The 23266-nt window shown below is 47.3% G+C and overlaps 1 protein-coding gene across 13 annotated transcripts in view; it reads left to right on the forward strand.

Annotated features, from left to right (window-relative positions):
- The window catches only part of LOC140418234 (uncharacterized), a 33096-nt gene extending 26158 nt beyond the window's left edge, over positions 1-6938 (forward strand). For 2 of the 13 annotated variants that reach the window (XM_072501676.1, XM_072501675.1), the window contains 2 exons: positions 369-1584; positions 6691-6938. In XM_072501676.1, coding sequence (XP_072357777.1) covers positions 476-1584; positions 6691-6727 — 1146 coding nt within the window. In that variant the 5' untranslated portion in view covers positions 369-475 and the 3' untranslated portion in view covers positions 6728-6938. The other 11 variants (XR_011944873.1, XR_011944872.1, XM_072501677.1 and 8 more) reach the window with 10 other exon arrangements.
- Positions 6939-23266: the final 16328 nt, after the last annotated feature.

A 23266-nucleotide genomic window follows, 5' to 3' on the forward strand; every position in this document is an offset into this window, starting at 1 on the left:
GGTCTCTCAGGAAGTCAAGGAGATGGGGAGCTGGCGGGAAAGGGGAAGGAAGACCAAGATCAGCCACAATCGTGTTCAATGGCAGAACAGGTTTGACGGGCCGAATGGTCTACTGCTGCTCCTGTTTCTTGTATTCTTGCAGAGGCCCAAGTCTTGTGTGGGCTCAGACTGGGTGGCAGGTTGCCTTCCCTGAAATACATTAGTGAACCAGTTGGGTTTTATAACAATCCAGCAGTTTTCATGGTCACTTTTTCCCAGTGCCGGCCCCACAAATGACCAGATTCATGCAGCTCAATTTCACAACCTGCCTTTGTGTTTTTGTGGGTTGTCTCTCACTTCCATATTTCTGTTTTAAATCAATTTGACAGAGTGTTACAAGGGGAAGATTTGCATTCAGGAAACTCAAGCCAACCATCACATCAGGATCTGAGAATCGCTCAATTTGTTGTAACGTGAATATCGGTGAATTTTGAACATGGAAGGCAAAAGCTCCGTTAACAGTGAGGAGAAACCATGGGAATGTGAGGAGGGATTCAGATCCACATCTCAACTGGAAATTCATCATCCAAGACACTCTGTGGAGAGGCCATTCACTTGCTCTGATTGTGGGAAGAGATTCTCTCGATCAACCAGCCTGCTGCAACACCAGCGAGTGCACACCGGGGAGAAACCATTCAACTGCTCCCTCTGTGGGAAGGGATTCACTCAGTCGTCCAACCTGCTGAGACACCAGCTAGTTCACACTGGGAAGAGACCATTCATCTGCTCAGAGTGTGGGAAGGGATTCAGTCGGTCATCTGACTTGATGACGCACCAGCGGGTTCACATGGACGAGAGACCATTTAAATGTCCAGACTGTGGGAAGTGCTATAAAAGTTCCCGGGACCTGATACTCCATCAACGTGCTCACACCAACGAGCGACCGTTCAGATGCTCTCACTGTGGGACTGGGTTCAAGCAGTCATCTCAACTCCGTGAACACCAACGCACTCACACTGGGGAGAGACCTTTCACCTGCTCCGCGTGCGGCAGTGGGTTCAGTAGGTCATCAAACCTGCGGACACACCAGCGCACTCACACTGGGGAGAGACCTTACACCTGCTCTGAGTGTGGGAAGGGATTCACTCAGTTATCCACTCTGCTGAATCACCAGAGTGTTCACAATGAGAAGAGACCATTTAAATGCCCAGACTGCAGGAAGTGCTACAAAAGTTCCCGGGAACTGCTCCACCATCAACGTGTTCACACTGATGAGAAACCTTTTAAATGCCAAGACTGTGAGAAGTGCTTTAAAAGTTCCGGGGAACTGATGCGTCATCAACGTATTCACACTGACGAGAAACCTTTCAGGTGCTCTTACTGCGGAACTGGGTTCAAGACATCATCTGACCTCACTGTACACCAGCGAACTCACACTGGGGAAAGACCATTCACCTGCTCCCAGTGTAGGAAGACATTCACTCAGTCATCCAGCCTGCTGGCACATCAGCGAGTTCACACTAGGGAGAGGCCATACACCTGCCCCAAGTGTATGAAGAGATTCACACAGTCATCAAACCTGATGAGACACCAGCGAATTCACAAGTAATTACAGTGAGTGGACAATCTGATCAGCTGCTCTGCTGCTTCCCTCCCTTCCACTAGCTCCACTGGGCCAAACTGTCTCTAAAAATCCCCCTTGTCTGAGTGTGAACTCGGATCTATCTCCGGTTTCTCTCCGATCTCCTGTCATGTCCTGTTCAATCTCATCTTGATTACGAGACCTGCCTTCTGCTCCCTTGACCCAATTCTCACTAAACCGCTGACCATCCAACTTCCCCACATTAACTGATATCGTTAACAGTTCTCTCTCTCTTCTGGCTTTGGCCCTCTCACTTTTAAATACACTATCTTCACCTTTCCTGAGAAAACAACCTTTGACCCTAACTTCCTGCAAAGTACCACCCCATCTCCAAACTCCCTTTCCTCTCCAACATGGTGTCCCCCAAGGATCTATCCTTGGCCCCTCCTATTTCCCATCGACATGATGGCACTAGAATCCATAGAATCCCTAAAGTGCAGAAGGAGGCCATTCGGCCGCTCAGGATTGCACTATACGCCTGAAAGAGCGCGCTAGCTAGGCCCATAACCTCACCCTATCCCCATAACACCACCTAACCTGCACATCTTTGGACTGTGGCAGCACCCGGAGGAAACCCACACAGATTTGGGGAGAATGCGCAAACTCCATACTGACAGTCATCCAAGGCCAGATTCAAACCTGGTCCCTGGTGCTGTGAGGCAGCAATGCTATCCACTGTCCCACCGTCCAAAAGTACCATGTTAGTTTTCACATGGACACTGACAACACCAAGCCCTACCTCACCACCACCCCTCTCCATTCCTCCACTGATACTAAATTATCAAACTGTTTATCCCACATCCACTGGATGAGCAGAAATTTCCTCCAATTAAAATTTGGGAAGATCAAAGCCGTTATCTCCAGTCACCATTTGAAATTACGTTCCCGAACTCCCGGGCCCATCCCTCTCCCTGGGAACTGTCTGAGGCTGAACCAATCCGACGAGTTTCTGATTACATATCTACACCATCGGAAACACCACGGAATTCCACCTCTGTAACGTTACCTGTCTCCAGCCTGCCCCAGCTTGTCTGCTGCTGGAATCCTCATTCAAACCCACGTCAACTTGAGGTTTGACTATTCCAATGCATTCCTGACCAGCCTCTCTCATTGATCCTGCTTCCCAGCACCTGGAAAGCTGAAATCATCCAAAACTCTTGCTGCTCATATGCTTTCCCACCCCAAATCTATTTCATTTTTATTAATTTTTCCACTTAAGGGGCTATTTAGCATGGCCAATCCACCTATCCCGCACATCTTTTTTGTTGTTGGGGTGAGACCCACACAGACACGGGGCGAATGTGCAAACTCCAATGTACAGTGACCCGGGATCAAACCCGTCCCCAGCACTGTGAGGCAGCAGTGCTAATAACTGCGCCACCATGCTGCCCTTTTCTCACCCCAAGTTGAGGGGAGAATATGGTGTAGTGGTCATGTCATCTGGACTAGTTATACAGAGGCTCAGGCGAATGATCTGGGGGCACGGGTTCAAATCTCAGCATGTTGACAGGATGTGGGAGTGGGTAGAACATATTCCAGAGCTTTGTGTCGAGGCAACTGAAGGGGCAGGGCCACCAATGGTGCACAATTGAAATGGGGGGCAAGAGGGGCCACAATTAGAGGAGGGGGGGGGTTGTGTAAATAGATGGCTGTCTGCAAGTTGAGACATTGGTCTGCAGAATTTTGAATGACCTCAATTTTATAGATGGGAGAATGTGGCAGAGCCTTCAGGAGTACATTAGAATTGTCAACTCTGGAGGTAATCCACAGTATGTACTATGTTTTCATGTATGGAACGATCTGTCTGGACTGTACACAGAACAATACTTTTCACTGTACCTCGGTACCCGTGACAATAAATCCAAATCCAAGAATCATAACAGAATGCAGCAACCTGCACACAGGGGAACTTGGACAGCCAGCACGGGGATCAACCCTGTAACCCTGGCATTATTAGCACCACACTCTAATCATTCTCGATTCACTGAATCGTCGACCCTGCAGAATGGCCACCATCAGTGTTAGAAATCTTTCTATATTCCCAATTGCCATTTCATTTTGCCTTGCATCCCTTTCACCATTTAATCTCTCCTGCATTTCATAGACCTCTCAGAGCCTACTTGTGACAATAATAATAATTATTATTATTACACAATCGAGTTCAGGTCAGATTCCTGACTCAGGAGCATTAAAAGGCCCCTGGATAGAAAGAACCACTGGCTTATGCACAATAATAATAATAATCTTTATTATTGTCACAAGTAGCCTTACACTACACTGCAATGAAGTAACTGTGGCACCTGTTCGGGTACATGGAGGAAGAATTCAGAATATCCAAATTATCTAAAGGAAAGGTTCACTTAGGTAGGTGTATAATTTGATTCTTAATTTTATTGATTCCCGTCCCAGCGTACCCATTCGCCACATGATATCAAAACAATTCACTGTTCACTGGTTTTAACATTCAATGGCAGTGTTTATACCCAGTATCCCCCGCGGTGGGGAATGTCCTCCATTCACACCACAGGAGAGTAGTGCGCAAACGCAGTACCGCCCGGTGTCTGGAGCATGTGCAGTGATAGCGATGGCAAGTCTCTTGTCTGTCATATCGCCAAATTGGTGAAGATGTGGAATGCGGAGGGAGCAATGGAGCTGGTGGGTGGACGTGGAGGGTTTCTAAACACCTGGTGAATGCCTCAAACCCCGAATATGAACCTGCGGGTCCCTCATTTGCAGCTTCGGGCTTTATCCCCCCAAAAGCCCAAGGTTAACTGTTGATTTAACGGGGAGAGAGCATTTGCGCCGGGTTTTGGAGATGTAAAATATGGTGGGCGGGGCTTCAGCACATGTTCCCACCCGGGTCCTAGCGCCTGACAAAAACATCAATTTAATTATTTTCTCACTCGTGTTTCCATAGCGAGCAATTCCTGGAACTGGTCACTAGTCTGATACCAAGGGTTTATAACTTGAGAGGCTCACACGCAACATGTGGCTGACCAGGACTCTCTCCCACTCTTGCCGTCAGACATTGGTGTGCTGAGAAGCATTTGCAGGTTGACACACTCAACCTGTTTGACCGGGTTATGAACATACTTTCCTTGGCCATCATGTCCTGGGGTAGAACTCAAATCCGGAGATTCCAGCTCAGAGGCAACCACACTGCTCCACAAGACCCCCCCCCCCCCCCCCACCTTGCCAGGCTATTTAATAATAATGATCTTTGTTGTCACAAGTAGGCTTACATTAACATTGTAATGAAGTTACTGTGAAAAGCCCCCAATCACCACACTCCGGCACCTGTTCGGGGACACAGAGGGAGAATTCAGAATGTTCAAATTACCTAACAGCACATCTTTTGGGACCAAAATTAACCAAATATTGAGGAGCAGTCCCTTCAGGTAACTATACAGGGGCTGCAACCTTTGAACAAATACTTGGCCCATGGACTCATCAAGGCTAAAAACATCACTTGCAGCCTAATGAACGGTCGCACAGTTGTTAGCACTGTTGCTTCACAAGGTCCTGGGTTCAATTTCCGGCTTGGATCACTGTCTATGCGGAGTCTGCACGTTCTCCCCATGTATGCGTCGGTTTCTTCGGGTACTAATGTTTCCTCCCATAAGTCCCAAAAGACGTGCTTGTTAGGTGAATTGGATGGGAATAGAGGGATACGGACCCAGGAAGTGTAGAAGATTTTAGTTTAGATGGGTAGCATGGTGGGCACGGGCTTGGAGGGCCGAAGGGCCTGTTCCTGTGCTGTACTTTTCTTTGTTCTTTGTTCTATTCTGAAGTCTCCCTCTGTGACCCGAACAGGCGCCGGAATGTGGCGACTAGGGGCTTTTCATAGTAACTTCATTGCATTGTTAATATACGCCTACTTGTGACAGTAAAGATTATTTTTTAAAAATAAAATTTCCCTACTAGAGCTGATGAATGGTGGCCATTGTTCCCACAATCCCCCGCGGCCCAGAAACCGCTCGATCCAACTGACTCATTGCGCAGGTGCTGAGTGCGCATGCTCCAGGCCCAGCCAGCCGCGGGGCATTCTGGATGGCTCCTCTGTTCCGAGTCGGAGAGGACCGGGAAGCGGTGGTGCAGATGGGCTGCAGTAAACTGGTTAGGATATGGAATCCAGGGGGAGTGATGGAGCCAGCTCTGGACGGAGAGAGTTTCTCAACTCCTCAGTGAACGCCGTAAACCCAAAATAAGACGCTGCCGGAGCGAGTTTGTGGCTCCGGTTCCTGAGCCTGGGATCAGGGCCAGGTGAACGGCCGCCATGATGGCTCTGAGAAAGGAAGAGCGCATGCGATGGTCTCTGGGTGACGTAGGAGAGAATGGGCAGAACCTTCAGGGTCTCTTTTCCAACTGGGTCCTAGTGCCCGGAAAAATTCAGTATAGTTTAAAGTTGTTAATTGGAACTGCCTCACAGCGACTGAGACCCGGATTTGAATCCGAACTTGGGTGGCTGTCGTTGTGAAGTTTGCACATTCTCCCCGTTTCTGCCTGGGTTTCTTCCGGTGCTCTGCTGTCCTCCCACAACCCAAAGATCTGCAGGTTAGGTGGGGTTATGGGGATAGGGTGGGGGAGTGGGCTTAGGCAGGATGTTCTTTTGGAAGGTCAGCTTTGCTGCACAGAGGGGTCTGGGCCAGTCGGAGCGGAAGAAGATCTGCTCCTGATCTGTTTAAAACACCAATTTGTAGATCCAGATTGGAGCCCTATGGGGGGAGAATGTAGAGCTTCCTCTGGCTGCTCGCCTCTCTTCCGTGGTCTTGTCCATGTTCAGGTGGCCCTGGAACGGAAACATGAGGTGTCCTCCAGTACACTTGACACCTTCCACAATGGTTGGTACCTCAGGGTGCAGAGTGCTTCTGAGACACTGAAAACAACATTCTGGTTTAGTTAAAAAGTTTTCCTTGTTTTTGTTGTGATTTTGCCTTCTTTTACTTTGATTGGGCAACATATTTGGGGAAATAAGAGAGAGAAGAATATTCCATTGAAATTAGAATTATTTGTTCTGAATTTCTATCTTGGGCAGACAGTGATACTGACACAGTGAACTCCTTTTACAGGGGATTGGAAGGAGAGGATGTCACACATTCACGATGAGTTGAAGATCACCAGCCGTTGATGTAGGAAAGGATCTGAAACATCAGTGTGACTGGAAAAGCACCGAGACCCACACCGACACACACCCGAGTGAGAGGAACTATTACACAACCTGAAAAACCATCACATCATTCACAGCGGGGAGACACTGTACAATTATTCTTTGTGTCAACGAGGCTTTAACTGATTATCCAATCCAGTGACACCATGGTGAAACCGTGGAAATGTGGGGACTGTGGGAAGGGTTTCAGCTCCCCATCTGCAGTGGAAACTCATAAACACAGTCACACTGGAGATAAGTTGTTCACTTGCTCCAACTGTGGAAAGGAATTCACTCAGTCATCCAGCCTAATGACACACCAGCGAGTTCACACTGGAAAGAAACCATACGATTGCTCTCAGTGTGGGAAGAGCTTCCGGTGTTCATCCCACCTCACTGAACATCTACGGGTTCACACTGGGGAGAGACCATTCCACTGCTCTGAGTGCGGGCAGAGATTCACTTGTTCTTCCCACCTCATTCTACACAAGCGTGTCCACACTGGTGAGAGGCCATATGTCTGCTCTGTGTGTGGGAAAGGATTTATTAGATCATCACATCTTCTTAGACACCAGCGTGTTCACACTGAAGAGAAGGCATTCACCTGCACTGAGTGTGGGAAGAGTTTCACTAATTTACCTAATTTTCAGAATCACCAGCGAATTCACAATGGACAGAAACCCTTTACCTGTGCTGAGTGTGGGAAGGGATTCGCTGCAAAATCGCAGCTTAGGACACATACACTTGTTCACACTGATGAGAGACCATTTCAATGTTCTGACTGTGAGAAGAGCTTTAAAAGCAGAAGGGAGTTGATGAACCACCAGCGAATCCATTCGGGGGAGAAGCCGTTCACTTGCCCCGTGTGTGGCAGAGGATTCACTCAGCCATCCGCTCGTCTGAGTCACCAGAGAGTTCACATGTGATTACAGGGATTGGATTCCTACACCCAGGAATGAACCATGTTCATTCTGACAGTTCAGATTTATTTCCATTGATGTTAAACTCCAGCCCAGTTAATGGGATTATCAGAATGGACATGAATTGCATTAAACACAGTGTGGGAGTCCTTGATTTCTCTAAGATAAGAGAAGACTGATTGATGTCCTGTTACCGACTGTTCCATTGTTGGGTCTTTTCTCCTTTGTTAATGGAACACTTGGATTTATGTAGCACCGCTCAAAACTTCCAGGATGTCCCAAAGTGCTTTACAGACACTGAGGTTCTTTTGAAGTATAGTCACTGTTGTAATGTGGGAAATGCAGCAGCCAGATTGTGTACAACAGGCTCCTACAATCACAAATAAGAATGCTGGAAATACTCAGCAGGTCAGGCAGCATCTGTGAAGCAAGAAAGTGAGTTCAAAACAGAACTATGATTATGACCAGATTATCTGTTCAGTGCTCATCACCGAGGGCTTTATATTGAGCAGTTCACCCGAGAGAACTTCCTTCGAAATATCATCAAGGGAACTTTTACATCTAGCTGCAAGAGCAGATGGGGTTATAGTGGAAGGTTTCCTCTGAAAGACAGTGCAGTATTCCCTCAGTACAGTGCTGTATTCCCTCTGTACAGTGCTGTATTCCCTCAGTACTGTGCTGTATTCCCTCAGTACAGTGCTGTATTCCCTCAGTACAGTGCTGTATTCCCTCAGTACTGTGCTGTATTCCCTCAGTACAGCATCGGAATACCAGCCGGATTTTATGGTCAGGTTTCTGGAGCTGAAATTGAACCCACATCATCCTGACTCAGATGGGAACATAACCACTGAACAATAACACCTCATCGTTAACTCGAGATTATTTCCACTCTCTCATCCTTGGTTGCTCTCCTGAACACATTAATCCATTGGGCTCTCGGACAAATCCAAGTGGATTCAACAGGTTTCCAGGGTTTGTGCTGATGCTACAGCAAGAGATCGAGAAGGTTTTTATTTCTGAATTCAAGAACTGGCATCAAATATCACAACATGGTGACAATTTGAACTCAAGGCTTTGCCTTTCAGAGACTTTGTCCTTAACCATTCAGGCCATTTGCTACTTTCTGAGAGAAAGAGCTTGAGATGGGAGAGATGGAACTTGCCTCCAAACCAATTGCCAAGACTCCTGATTCTGATGTAAAAATACCATTTAAAACCAGCAAGTCAGAGTAATTGTTGCCAAAATTGATAAAGTAAAATTGTAGCTTTGCTATTTCAAACTTCTAAATGGAAATTTACCTGAAGCTGAGTGGGATTATCAAATATTCAGAACAAAACCTGATGACAAACAGTCTGGGTGGTTCCCGGGAATCGGAAAAGAAGGTTTCCTTTTGGGAAATAAATTGAAGATTAAGAAAACCCGCCAGCCCCACAATACTGGAAATTGAATTTGAACTAATTTTGAAAATAAAAACATTTAAACTGTTGATACCTGGAATCAAATTGGAAAGTCTGATTCCTGTTTTAAAGGTAGTAGGAGTACTGGACAGTAATGTTTCTCTCAGCCTCATGAATGAGATATCTAATGGGATATGTAAAATTGTATAAGAGGAAGTGATTGAGCACAGAATAAAGTTAAGGAAAATTAACTCCACTAAATGGGAATTGGAATACCTCACTGTGGGTGTAGTTCAGTGGAATATATCAATGTGGGATTGATGTATATTTTAATGAAAGGAAAGTGTAGATGAGACTAATAAATTGATGGCTCTCTTGGAGATGTTTGCATCGTTGTGGATAAACGTTCAAAGAGAATTGCATTTGATAAACTGGCCACTGCCGAGACATTGAAGCATTCAGGGGGAGATGAGCAAAGATATTTACAGACACATATAAGTGGGAGTAGGCAGTAAGTTTCAGTAGAAATGATTCATTTTCAGGTGAGGTACATTTTATGTTTACTGAAGTAAGCTAATAAGATCAAGGAAGCCATTTTGAAACTAACATTTAAATGAAAAGGGCATTTTGTATTCAGCAATTGATCTATTGTATTAGTCAATGATGTGTATTAATTATTCACTAGTCAGAAACAAATTATTAATTAAGTAGTGTGCCTCAGTTGATTTTAATTGAAGATTTAATAATCTGGAAGTGGTTGTGTTAAAAGACTTGGTTGTACCTAAAACTGTAAGCCTGTTTTAAATTCTATATGACAGCTTCTGTGAGAAGGAATGTATGATCTGATATGATGGTTAGCAACAAGTCTTCATACCCTTGGTAACCTTATTTGTAACTGGAAGGTCACACAATGATGGGAGGGATACATTAAACATTCCCATTGTATCCTGATCTGCGACATTTACCAAAATGGTTAAAAAAACAATCAAACCGATTCAGGTATGAAATTGACCAACCATTGAGTTCTAATCAGTTTATTCAAACTGAGGTAAGAGCGACTGAGGGATTTAATACCCGAGGAGAAGGTCTGTTGCCAGCCAAGTACTGGAATCCCCAAAGCAAGATTCCCATCAAGAGCTGTTGTCAAAGAAGGGGTACAAGAGGGATTATGTTTTTACAGCCTGATCAACCAAGAGAAATGGTAAAAGTCTGTTTTGTATCGATCAGTTTACCCTTTTCCTTCTGTATCGCTATGTATCTTTATTTTAAATAAATTAATTTCAATTTTCCATCTGAAATTCCTGTCCTTCCTAATCGTTCAGTCTTGTTCAAACTAAAACAATCGAGTGAACTATTTACAAACACTGGTGGATTGGTTGATTGCAATTAGACTTACATAATTCTATATTTTAATATGAGATCACCTGAAAGTCTATGAATTGTCTGCATTGGATGGAGCCCTTGTAGCCTCATGTGAGGATATTGGTGTGAGTGTGCAGCTGTGATTTGTCAAATGTAAAATAACTTATTCAGAAATGCTTTGTGAAATTCACTGAAGAATGAATCCCAGACATGCTCAAACTGTGTCTGAGGCCAAACTAGTTTCAGCTGATGCTTCATCAATGACCGTACTCCCATGATAAGGTCAGAAGTGGGGATGCTCGCTAATGACTGCACAATGTTCACCATTTGCGACTCCTCAGTTACTGAAGCGTCCATGGCCAAATGCAGCGAGATAATATCTAGGTTTATACAGACAAGTGGTAAGTTGCATTTGTGCCACACAAGTGCCAGACTATGATCATCTCCAACAAGAGAGGATCTAACAATTGCCCCTTGACATTCAATAGCATTACCATCATTGAATCCCTCGCTGTCAACATCCTGGGGGTTACCATTGACCAGAAACCAAACTGGACTAGCCATAAATGGTGTCTACAAGAGCAGATCAAAGGCAAGAATCCTGCGGCGAGTAACTCACCTCCTGACTCCCTAAAACCTGTGCACTATCTAAAAGACACAAATCAGGAATGTAATGGAATACTCCCCACTTGTCTGGATGGGTGCAGATCCAACAACACTCAAGAAGGACAAAGTAACCCACTTGATTGGCAACCTATCCACAAACATTCACTCCCTTTACCACATATGAAAAATGGCAGGTGTGTGTACTTTCTACAAGATGCACTGCAGTAACTCACCAAGGCTCCCTAGGCAGCACCTTCTAAACTCAGGATCACCACCATCTAGAAGCAGAATGGCAGCAGATACCTGGGAACACTGCCACCTCCAGGTTCCCCTCCAAATCACTAACCATTAGTGATTAGTTAGACCAGAAGGGCTTGCGGTTCATAAGGAGGAGGTGTTAACAATTCTGGAAAGGGTGAAAATAGATAGGTCCCCTGGGCCGGATGGGATTTATCCTAGGATTCTCTGGGAAGCTAGGGAGGAGATTGCTGAGCCTTTGGCTTTGATCTTTAAGTCATCTTTGTCAACAGGAATAGTGCCAGAAGACTGGAGGATAGCAAATGTCCCCTTGTTCAAGAAGGGGAGTAGAGACAAACCCCGGTAACTATAGACCAGTGAGCCTTACTTCTGTTGTGGGCAAAATCTTGGAAAGGTTTATAAGACATAGGATGTATAATCATCTGGAAAGGAATAATTTGATTAGACATAGTCTCAGAGCTTATAAAAAGCTGGATTAGCCAAAATTCACTGTGAGAAATGTTGGGGAATGCAGGATTTAGTGAGAGGAAGGAACTGAAGGAGATCAATATTAGTAGAAAAATAGTGTTGGGGAAAATGATGGGATTGAAGGCTGATAAATCCCCAGGGCCTAATAATCTGCATCGCCAAGTAATTAAGGAGGTGGCTCTAGAAATAGTGGATGTATTGGTGGTCATCTTCCAGGATTCTATAGTCTCTGGAACAGTTCCTGCGGATTGGAGGGTGGCTGATGTAACTCCACTATTTAAAAAGAGAGCTAGAGAGAAAACGGAATTATAGACCAGTAAGCCTGACATCGGTAGTGGGGAAAATTCTAGAATCCATTATCAAGATTTTATAGCTCAGCGCTTAGAAAGCAGTGTCAGGATCGGACAGAGTCAGCATGGATTTATGAAGGGAAAATCATGCTTGACAAATCTACTGGAATTTTGAGGATGTAACTGGTGGAGTTGACGAGGGAGAGCCAGTGGATGTGGTGCATTTGGACTTTCAGGTGGCTTTTGGCAAAGTCCTCCTTAGGAAATTAGCTTTTATAATTGAAGCACATGGAATTAGGAGTAGTGTATTGGTATGGATAGAAAACTGGTTGGCAGACAGGAAACAGAATGGGAATTAACAGGTCTTTTTCAAATTGGTAGGCAGTGACTACCACAGGGATTGCTGATCAAACCCCAGCTATTTACAATATCTATAAATGATTTAGATGAGGGAACAAAATGTAATATCTGCAAAATTACAGATGACATCAAGTTGTGTGGGAGGGTGAGCTGTGAGGAGGGTGCAGAGATCCTTCAGTGTGATTTGGACAAGTTGAGTGAGTGGGCAAATGAATGGCAGATGTAATTATACAGGGCCTTGGTGAGGCAACAACTGGAATATTGTGTGCAGTTTTGGTCTCCTTATCTTTATTCTTCCTCGAGGGGGAGTGCAGCGAAGGTTTACCAGACCAAATCCCGGGATGGCAGGACTGATGTATGAGGAGAGATTGAATCAATTAAGATTTTATTCTCTGAAGTTAGAAGAATGAGAGGGGATCGCATAGAAACCTATAAAATTCTAACAGGATTGGACAGGGTAGTTGCAGGAAGGATGTTCCGATGGTGGGTGTGTCCACAACCAGGGGTCACAGTCTGAGGATATGAGGGTAGCCCATTTAGGACAGAGATGAGGAGAAATATCTTCATCCAGAGAGTGGTGAGCCTGTGGAATTCGTTGGCACAGAAAGTAGTTGAGGCCAATTATGTAGAATGTATGTTTATGTAGAATGTATGTTTTCAAGAAGCAGTTAGAAACAGCACTAAGGGCGAAGGGGATCAAAGAATATTGGGGGGAGGCAGGATCAAGCGATTGAGTTGGATGATCAGCCATGATCATAATGAATGGTGGAGCAGGCTCAAAAGGGCCGAATGGCCTCCTCCTGCTATTTTCTGTGTGAGAAGTCAATACGGATGTTTTCTATTCATAATAATAGTGAGATCTGCAAGAAAGTTGTTGTATAATCTAAAATAGTTTAAAAATAATTAATATTATTGAAATCTTATGAAGAAATATCTCACTGCAGCTTGCTGGTGAAAAACATAGGACATGCTTGTTACTTTAAAATCACTCGTTAGCTGGGCAGCACGGTGGCATAGTGGTTAGCACTGCTGCCTCACGGCGCCGAGGTCCCAGGTTCGATCCCGGCTCTGGGTCACTGTCCGTGTGCAGTTTGCACATTCTCCCCGTGTTTGCGTGGGTTTCACCCCCACAACCCAAAGATGTGTCAGGTAGGTGGATTGGCCACGCTAAATTGCCCCTTAATTGGAAAAAATGAATTGGGCACTCTAAATTTATTTAAAAGATAAAAATAAATAAAATCATTTGTCAGCTTGCTCTAACCCCATTCCCCCACTCCACTTTGTGGGTAATCTGAGAATCCCAAATTCGAAATTAAGAGTCCCAGCTTGCCATACCCTCCATACTGTCTCTCCGAGCTTTTGCATCCAGGGATTGTTTTGCTAACCTGCCTGTGTATCTGCAACTGGCAGTGTTTGATGATAGAGGATAACTGGGGATTTGCTCTGTATCTAACCCTGTGCCGTACCTGGCCTGGGAGTGTTTTTTAAAATAAATTTAGAATACCCAATCCATTTCTGGCGTGCCTTAATTCCACTAGTCAGAGACTGTGACTGCCAGGCCATTACGGCCACTGAACATTCGAACTTCCTTATGCAGGATGCTTTTGTTACGGGGATTGGGTCGGACCTCATATGCCAGCGACCTTTAGAGGGGGCCACCTCGATCTCGCAGAGACAAAGAAACTAGCGCTATCCATGACGGTCACCTCGCACAATATTCATACCTACACCCCCAGCCGCGCGGCCCACCCCTCCTACACATCGTGGACCCCACAGACGGCTGCCCCAGTGGGGGCCTTACCCAGCCAATACGCCTGCGCTGCGTGCCAGCCAGCCAACTCCAGGGGTCCCTGATGTTACCTTTGCGGCCAACAAAAACACCCCCGCCAACCCTGCCCGGCCCGTGCTGCCCTTTGTAAGGCCTGCGGTAAGAAGGGGCACTTCGCCGCAGTGTGCCAGGCCCACGCAGTCGCCGCTATCGCCCCGACCCCCCCTCATTTATGCACAATGGGCACCGCCATCTACACCTCCCTGGACCACGCGCGGCCAGTGGGCGCCGCCATCTTCTCCTCCTCAGACCACGTGCGGCCAGTGGGCGCCGCCATCATCCCCTCCGTGGAACACGTGTGGCCCATGGGCGCCACCATATTTTTCAACCCCCGCCACGTGCGGCCAGTGGGTGCCACCATTTTGTCCACCCCAAGATCTCCAGGCGCCGCTATCTTGTCTTCCCCACGGCACATGGACACCACCATCGTTCCAGGACCCGGGCACCCCATCGTCCGACACCAGCCACGACCAGCCACGACTCGCCTCGGTCACCATCGACCAGTCTCGCCCGCACAACCTGGCCACCGCATTGACCAGTGTTAAGATCGATGGGCACGTGACCTCTTGCCGACTGGACTCCGTGAGCACTGAAAGCTTCATCCACCCAGATACGCTAAGGAGCTGCTCCCTCGCGGTACACCCCACCAATCAAAGAAACTCCCTTGCCTCTGGGTCCCACTCCGTGGCGATCCGTGGGTACTGTATAGTCACGCTCACGGTCCAGGATGTAGAACTCAGCGGCTTCCGCCTCTGCGTCCTCCCCAATCTCTGCGCTGCCCTGCTACTCAGCCTGGACTTCCAATGTAACCTCCAGAGCCTAACCTTGAAATTCGGCGGGCCACCTTCCCTTTTCGCAAATCTAACCCCGGATTGCAAACCCGTCGCCACCAGGAGCAGATGGTACAGCACCCAGGACAGGACCTTCATCAGGTCAGAGGTCCAGCCGCTGCTTCGGGAAGGCATCATCGAGGCCAGCAACAGCCCCTGGAGAGCCCAAGTGGTAGTGGTTAAAACTGGGGAGAAACACAGAATGGACGTCGACTACAGACAGACCATTAACAGGTACATGCAGCTCGACGCGTACCCCCTCCCACGCATATCTGATATGGTCAATCAGATTGCACAGTACCGGGTCTTCTCAACTGTAGACCTCAAATCCGCCTACCACCAGCTCACCATCCGTAAGGCGGACTGTCCATTCACTGCCTTCGAGGCAGATGGTCACCTCTATCACTTCCTCAGGGTTCCCTTCGACGTCACCAACGGGGTCTCGGTCTTCCAAAGGGAGATGGACCGAATGGTCGGCCGGTACGGATTGCGGGCCACCTTCCCGTACCTAGACAATGTCACCATCTGCGGCCACGATCAGCAGGACCACGAAGCCAACCTTGCAAAATTCCTCCACACCGCCACTCTCCTAAACCTCACCTATAACAAGGAGAAGTGCGTGTTCAGCACAAACCGCTTAACCATCCTCGGCTATGTGGACCAGAACGGTGTTCTGGGGCCTGATCCCAACCGCATGCGCCCCCTCATGGAGCTCCCCCTCCTCCACTGCCCCAAGGCCCTCAAACACTGCCTGGGGTTCTTTTCATACTACGCCCAGTGGGTCCCAAACAATGCGGACAAAGCCCGCCCACTCATCCAGTCCACCCATTTACCCCTGACAGCCGAGGCTCTACATTCCTTCGACCGTATCAGAGCCGATATCACCAAGGCCGCGATGGACGCAGTAGATGAGACGCTGCCCTTTCAAGTGGAGAGCGACGCATGCGACATCGCCCTAGCGGCCACCCTCAAACAGGCAGGCAGGCGGGTGGCATTCTTTTCCCGCACCCTTCATGCCTCCTCAATTCGGCACTCCTCCGTCGGAAAAGAGGCCCAAGCTATCGTTGAAGCTGTGCGGCATTGGAGGCATTTCCTGGCCGGCAGGAGATTCACGCTCCTCGCTGACCAACGGTCGGTAGCCTTCATGTTTAATAACACACAGCGGGGCAAGATCAAAAATGATAAAATCTTGAGGTGGAGGATCGAGGTCTCCACATACAACTTCGAGATTATGTATCGCCCCGGCAAGCTCAACAAGCCCCCAGATGCCCTATCCCGAGGTACATGTGCCAGCGCACAGGTAGACTGACTCCGGACCCTGCACGACAGCCTTTGTCACCCAGGAGTCACACGGTTGTACCATTTCATAAAGGCCCGCAATCTGCCCTACTCCGTCGAGGAAGTGCAGACAAATACCAGGGACTGCCAGATCTGTGCAGAGTGCAAACCGCACTTCCACCAGCCGGACTGCGCACGCCTGGTGAAGGCCTCCCGCCTCTTTGAACACTTCAGCATGGATTTCAAAGGGCCCCTCCCCTCCACCGACCGTAACACGTATTTCCTCAGTGTGGTCGATGAGTACTCCAGATTCCCCTTCGCCATCCCATGCCCCGACATGACATCTGTCACCGTCATCAAAGCCCTCAACACAATCTTCGCTCTGTTCGGTTTCCCCGCCTACATCCACAGTGACAGGGGGTCCTCATTCATGAGTGATGAGCTGCGTCAGGACTTGCTCAGCATAGGTATCGCCTCCAGCAGGACGACCAGCTATAACCCCCGGGGAAATGGGCAGGTAGAGAGGGAGAACGGGACGGTCTGGAGGGCCGTCCAACTGGCCCTATGGTCCAGGAATCTCCCGGACTCCCGCTGGCAGGAGGTCCTCCCCGATGCACTGCATTCCATTCGGTCACTACTATGCACCGCCACTAACGACACACCCCATGAACGTCTCTTTGCCTTCCCAAGGAAGTCTACATCTGGGGTGTCACTCCCGACTTGGCTCGCAGCTCCAGGACCCGTACTCCTCCGACTCCACAAGCCGGACCCTTTGGCAGAAAGGGTGCAGTTGCTCCCTTCGTGAACCCCCAGTATGCCTACGTAGCATACCCCAACGGCTGCCAGGATACTGTCTTCCTCAGGGACCTAGCACCAGCAGGTTCCACACACACACACACACACACACACACCTCTGACCTGGCTCCACCCCACCATCTCCCAGCGCTCCCAGAAGCAACCACTCCAGGACAATCCGTCCTTCCCCTGCCCACGCCCGAGGATGAAGAGGATTTTGGCATGCTCCCAGAGTCACCGAGGACCAGACCGACATCAGAATTATCGCCGCCACCACTGTGTCACTCCAAGCGGTACATCAAGGCCACGGACCGACTAAATCTATAACTGGTTCGGGACTGCCTAACCACTGGACTTCAACATTTATTTTGCAATGCTGTACATTAAACTCAAACTTTCTGTATATAGTTCTCCAGCACCCCCGCCGGACTCAATTTTTACAGGGGGTGAATGTGGTAAATCACTGTTGTACATATATTAGGATATGTCTGGTAAGACCCTGTACTACAGGTACAGCGGTAGTCCCTGCCTGCTGGCTCCGCCCAGTAGGCGGAGTATAAATATGTATGTCCTCCATACAGCAGCCATTTTGCCAGCTGCTGTGGGAGGCCACACATCTTAGAGTAATAAAGCCTCATTTGTATTCAACTCTCAACTTTGTCCAATTGATCGTGCATCCATAGTTTAGGGAGAATGAGAAACTCAAGCAGGTGCTTCAGTGCAGACAGGTCACCGTGGAAATGTTGATAAGACATTCCTTCACTGCAGACAGGTCATCGTGGAAACGCTGATAAGACATTCCATTCCACAGAATCGACTCATTGGAAACTCTAATCGGATCGGGGAGACGACAGAGTTTGTCTGTTATTAACCTCAACATAAACTTAAACCAGAGTGAATAATGGAACAGATTAAATTCTAATCTGTGATGTTTATAGCTACAGTAATGGAATTATCAGAATAATAGAATCAACAGGCAGGGTAGTTTAGGGAAAATGAAGAAATTACAGAAGAAACGTAATTGTTGGGAACCGGAGAATGTGTCCTTGTAAATCACAGATGAGAGAAATTCCTGCTGTCTTTTCCTCACTTGCTGCATGAACTGTGTCCCATACTGGGCCCCAAACCTCAGGAAATATATATTGCATTTGGCAACAGTCCAGTTCAGATTGACCATGAAGAAGTTAGGCTGGTGATCTGAGTGAATCCCTTCCCACACACGGAGAACATTAACGGTAACTTCTCAGTGTGAACAGGCCGATTAATTTCCAGGTCTGATTAAATCTATTCCACAATCCCCAGATTTCCAAAGCTTCTCCCCAGCGTGACTACATACCGTTCGAAAGGTCAGATCATCGGCTAAAACACCATCTACATTCAGAACAGATGAACTGTTTCTCCCAACATTAAACTGGGCTTTTTGCTTCCATGGTTAAAGGCTGATAATGTTCATGACCATGGAGGGATTTGACAACCTGAATACAAATTTTATAATGGAGGCTTTGCTTAATCAGAGCTTGAGTAGGTCAATGAGCACAGTGGTGATGGTGAACAGGACTTTGAATGATCTCATATTTCCGTGTGCGGGTGCGGTGAATGAGAGAGGCTGGACAGGAATGTATTGGAATCAAGTCTGAAGGTAAAAAAGGGAGGACACAATCTCAGACTCAAGGAACAATCCTTTAAAACAGAGATGAGGAGGAATTTGTTCAGCCAGAGGGTGGTGAATCTGTGAACTCTTTGCTGCAGAAGGCTGTGGAGCCAAATCACTGAGTATCTTTAAGACCGAGATAGATAGGTTCTTGATTAATAAGGGGACCAGGGGTTATGGGGAGAAGGCAGGAGAATGGGGATGAGAAAATATCAGCCATGATTGAATGGCGGAGCAGACTTGATGGGCCGAGTGGCCTAATTCTGCTTCTATGTCTTATGGTCTTATGGTAACAGGGGCACGGATGAGCGTTTCAGCAGCAGATGAGCTGGGGAGTGGTGGACACAGGCGACATTGGTATCAGTGATGGTGTGGAAATGTGTTCAGAAACTCATCTTGGGGTCAGATCTAACACGGAGATTGTGCAGAGTGTGGTTCAGCCTCAGACAGTTCCCAGGGAGAGGGATGGACTCAGGAGTTAGGGAACGGAATTTCTAATGGTGACTGAAGACAATGGCTTTGGTCTTTCCAATTTTTAATTGGAGGAAATTTCTGCCCATCCGGTGGATGTGAGATAAGCAGTTTGATAATTTAGTAACAGAGGAAGAATGGAGAGGGATGGTGGTGAGGTAGAGCTGGGTGTTGTCAGTGACATGTGAAAACTAGCACGGTGTTTTTGGATGATGTCACCTCGTGGCAGCTTGTAGATGGGAAATAGGAGGGGCCGAGGACAGATCCTTGGGGAACACAGAGTACAGGGACTTGGAGAGGAAAGGGAGGTTTTGATGTGGTAGTTTGCAATGATGGTGGGGTAAAATATTGTTTTAGGAAGGGTGCGTTTAAAGATGAGCGACAGGACCAAGAGACAGAACTATGAACAAAATCACACAACATGGAGATCTTGAATGGTCAGCAGTGTTGTGAGAATGTGGTTAAATAATAATAATCAAACAATCTTTGTCACAAGTAGGCTTACATTAACACTGCAATGAAGTTACTGTGTAAATCCCGTAGTCGCCACACTCCGGCGCCTGTTCGGGTGCACAGAGGGAGAATTCAGAATGTTCAATTCACCCAATAAACACGGCTTTCGGGAATTGTGGGAGGAAACTGGAGCACCTGGAAGAAACCCACGCAGACATGGGGAGAACGTGCAGACTTGACACAGACAGTGACCCAAGGCGGGAATCGAACCCAGGACCCTGGCGCAGGTGGCAGGTCTAATGGACAACATGAGCTCTGAGGAAGATGGAGGGTAGGAGAGAAACTGGGGAAAGAGGAGTTCAGAGCTCAGACCAGGTGGAATTTTAGAGACAGGTTGGCCCAGTGGTAGAGAGGAAAGCAGCAGAGGCAGCTGATCAGATTGTCTCAATCTCAGTGAGAAAGACGTTTATGAACTCCACACACTTGAGGTGAGGATGGAGGCGACAGGGGAGAGGGAGAGACCTTGAAACAGAACAAACTTGTGATGGGATGTTAAAAGATTCAACAAACTTGTGTTAAATAATTGACTTTTATCCAGAATATTATCCCTTATAACTGGGTTAGCGTTTATAAATATGAGTCAAACCCGAGTCCAATGAACATGGTTCAGTCCTGGATGTGATTAACAGCAAAATCCAATCACATCAGTTACTTGTGAACCCGCTGGTGTCTCAGCAGGTTGCCTGAATGAATGAATCCCTTTCCACACTGGGAGCAGGTGAATGGTCTCTCCCCAGTGTGAATCCGCTGGTGTAGAGTGAGTTGAGATGATCGTCTGAACCCAGTCCCACAGTCGGAGCACCTGAATGGTTTCTCGTCAGTGTGAACATGTTGATGGGATACCAGTTCCCCGGAACTTTTAAAGCACTTCTCACAGTCTAGGCATTTAAACGGTCTCTCGTCAGTGTGAACTCTTTGATGGGACACCTGGAGCGAAATTCTCCATCCCGCCCCGCCACATTTCTGCCCCGACCCGCCGGCGGGATGCTCCGTTACACCAGCCGGTCAATGGGGTTTCCCATTGTGGGGCAGCCCCACGCCGTCGGGAAGCCCCCGGGCGCCGGCAAAACGGAGACTCCCGCCGGCGGAGAATGACGACCCAGATCCCGAGAACTTATAAAGCACTTCCCACATTTTCTGCATTTAAAAGGTCTCTCATCATTGTGAATCTGCGGGTGTGTCAGCAGTTGGGATGAAGAGTGAATCCACACCCACACGCAGGGCAGGTGAAAGGCCTTTCCCCAGTGTGAACTCGCTGGTGCATCAACAAGCTGTATGACTGAGTGAATCCACGCCCACACTCGGGGCAGGTGAAAGGCTTCTCCCCAGTGCGAATGTGTCGATGGGTTGCCAGGTCAGATGGGTAATTGAACGCCTTGCCACAATCCCCACATTTCCATGATTTCTCCCTGCTGTGACTGCGCTTGTGTTTTGACAGGCCAGATGATCGGCTGAAGCTCCGTCCACATACAGAACACGTGTACGGTTTCTCCCCACTGTGAACTTCCTTTTCCTTCCATGTTCAAAATCTGATGATATTCAGGTTCCAATCAGTTACACGACTGTCAGATTTTGATGTGGTGTTTGGTTGGACAATTGCACATCCTTCCCTGCTGATACCCTGTGAAATTGAGTTAAAACAGTAAAAAGGGAGTGAGAGAGATCCCACAAAACACAAAGGCAGGTTGTGAAATTGAGCTAAATGAATCTGGTAACTTGTGGGGTCGGCACTGGGAAAAAGTGACCACGAAAACTGTTGAACCTTTTGTGAAAAGTGAACCAGTTTGTTAATGGCCTTCAGGGAAGGGAACCTGCCCCCCGGCCTGAGCCCACACAAGGCTCGGGCCTCTGCAAGAACACAAGAAATAGGAGCAGAAGTAGAGCATTCGGCCCATCGAACCTGCTCTGCCATTGAACACGATTGTGGCTGACCTCCATCTTCAATTCCACTTGCCCGTGAGCTCTCTGCGTCCTTTGACTTCCTGAGAGACCAAAAATCTCACCATCTCAGCCTTCAATATGTTCAGTGATGGTCACAGTAACTTCATTGCAATGTTAATGTAAGCCTACTTGTGACAATAATGATTATTATTATCCACAACCCTCTGGGCTAGAGAATTTTATGTGAGAAACAGAGATGAGAGAGAGAAAGAGAGTGAGTAGTGGGGGAGAGAGAGAATCAAAAAGATTGATGGAAAGGGAGAGAGAGTGAGAATGGAGTGAGGGTAACAGGAAGCAATGGACCAACAACTGAATCACAATTTGACAAAATCTCCTGAACCCTTAATCCCCACCACCTGGATGGACAGGACAGCAGATGTACGTGAACATCACCACCTGCAAGTTCCTTTCCAAGAAATGAAAATGAAATGAAAATTGTTTATTGTCACAAGTAGGCTTCAAATGAAGTTACTGTGAAAAGCCCCTAGTCGCCACATTCCGGCGCCTGTATGGGGAGGCTGGAACAGGAATTGGACACACTGTCCGATCTTGTCTGACATCCAGTGCTGGATGAGCAGAACTTTCCTCCATTTAAATATTGACAAGACTGAACCCATTCCCTTTCATCCGCTCTACAAACTCCATTCCCTCGTCACCAATTTCATCCCTATCAAATGTCTGAGGCTGAAGCAGACTGTTCACAACCCTGGTGAAATATTTCACCCCTAGATGAGCTCTTGACCACAGATCCACACCATCACCAAGATTGCCGATTTCCACCTCAGGAACACAGCTCGACTCCACCTTCGTCTCTGTTCATCTGCTGCAGAAACCATCATCCATTCTTCTGTTACCTCTCAACCAGATTATTCCAATGTTCTCGCAGCCAGACTCCAACATTAAACAACCCCCTCCAAAGCTCTGCTACCCAAGTGCTTACTCACACCAGCCCCTGTGCCCACAATTCTACAAATGCTTCCTTTTTAAAAGGCACAAAAAGTTTAAATTTCTCATTGCTTTACTCCATGGTAATGATCACCCTGATCTCTGTAATCTCCTCCACACACACCCCTTTCAGATTTCTGCACTCATTTAATTCCAGCATTCCTGATTTTAATCTGTCCACCATTACTGAGTTGCCAAGGCCTCAATTTCTGGAATTTCCTCCTTAAAACTCTCCGACTCTCTTTCCTCCTTTAAGATTGTCCTTAAAATCTAATATCTCGTCATGTGGCTCAGTGTCAATTGTTATTTTGTCACGTTTCTCTGAAAGTCGAAAAAGTTTTATTCTGTTCAAGTCATAATATAAATTCGAATTATTGTAACAGTCCTCGGCATATATTCTGCCCCCTAAATAGGAATTTGTAACTGAGTGAAATAGTTGGATGGACATTCTGTCATGAAGACACATTTCAAAAACGTTGCCCCCAACAATGATGGCGACTGAGCCTGCGCTCTGATGCTTGTGCCCCAATAAAGACGGTGGGTGCGCGTGCGCAGTGAGCTGCCAGTGATCCAAATAAGGATGCCG

Source organism: Scyliorhinus torazame, chromosome 5 (genome assembly GCF_047496885.1).
Source record: "Scyliorhinus torazame isolate Kashiwa2021f chromosome 5, sScyTor2.1, whole genome shotgun sequence".
NCBI classification, from domain to species: Eukaryota; Metazoa; Chordata; class Chondrichthyes; order Carcharhiniformes; family Scyliorhinidae; genus Scyliorhinus; species Scyliorhinus torazame.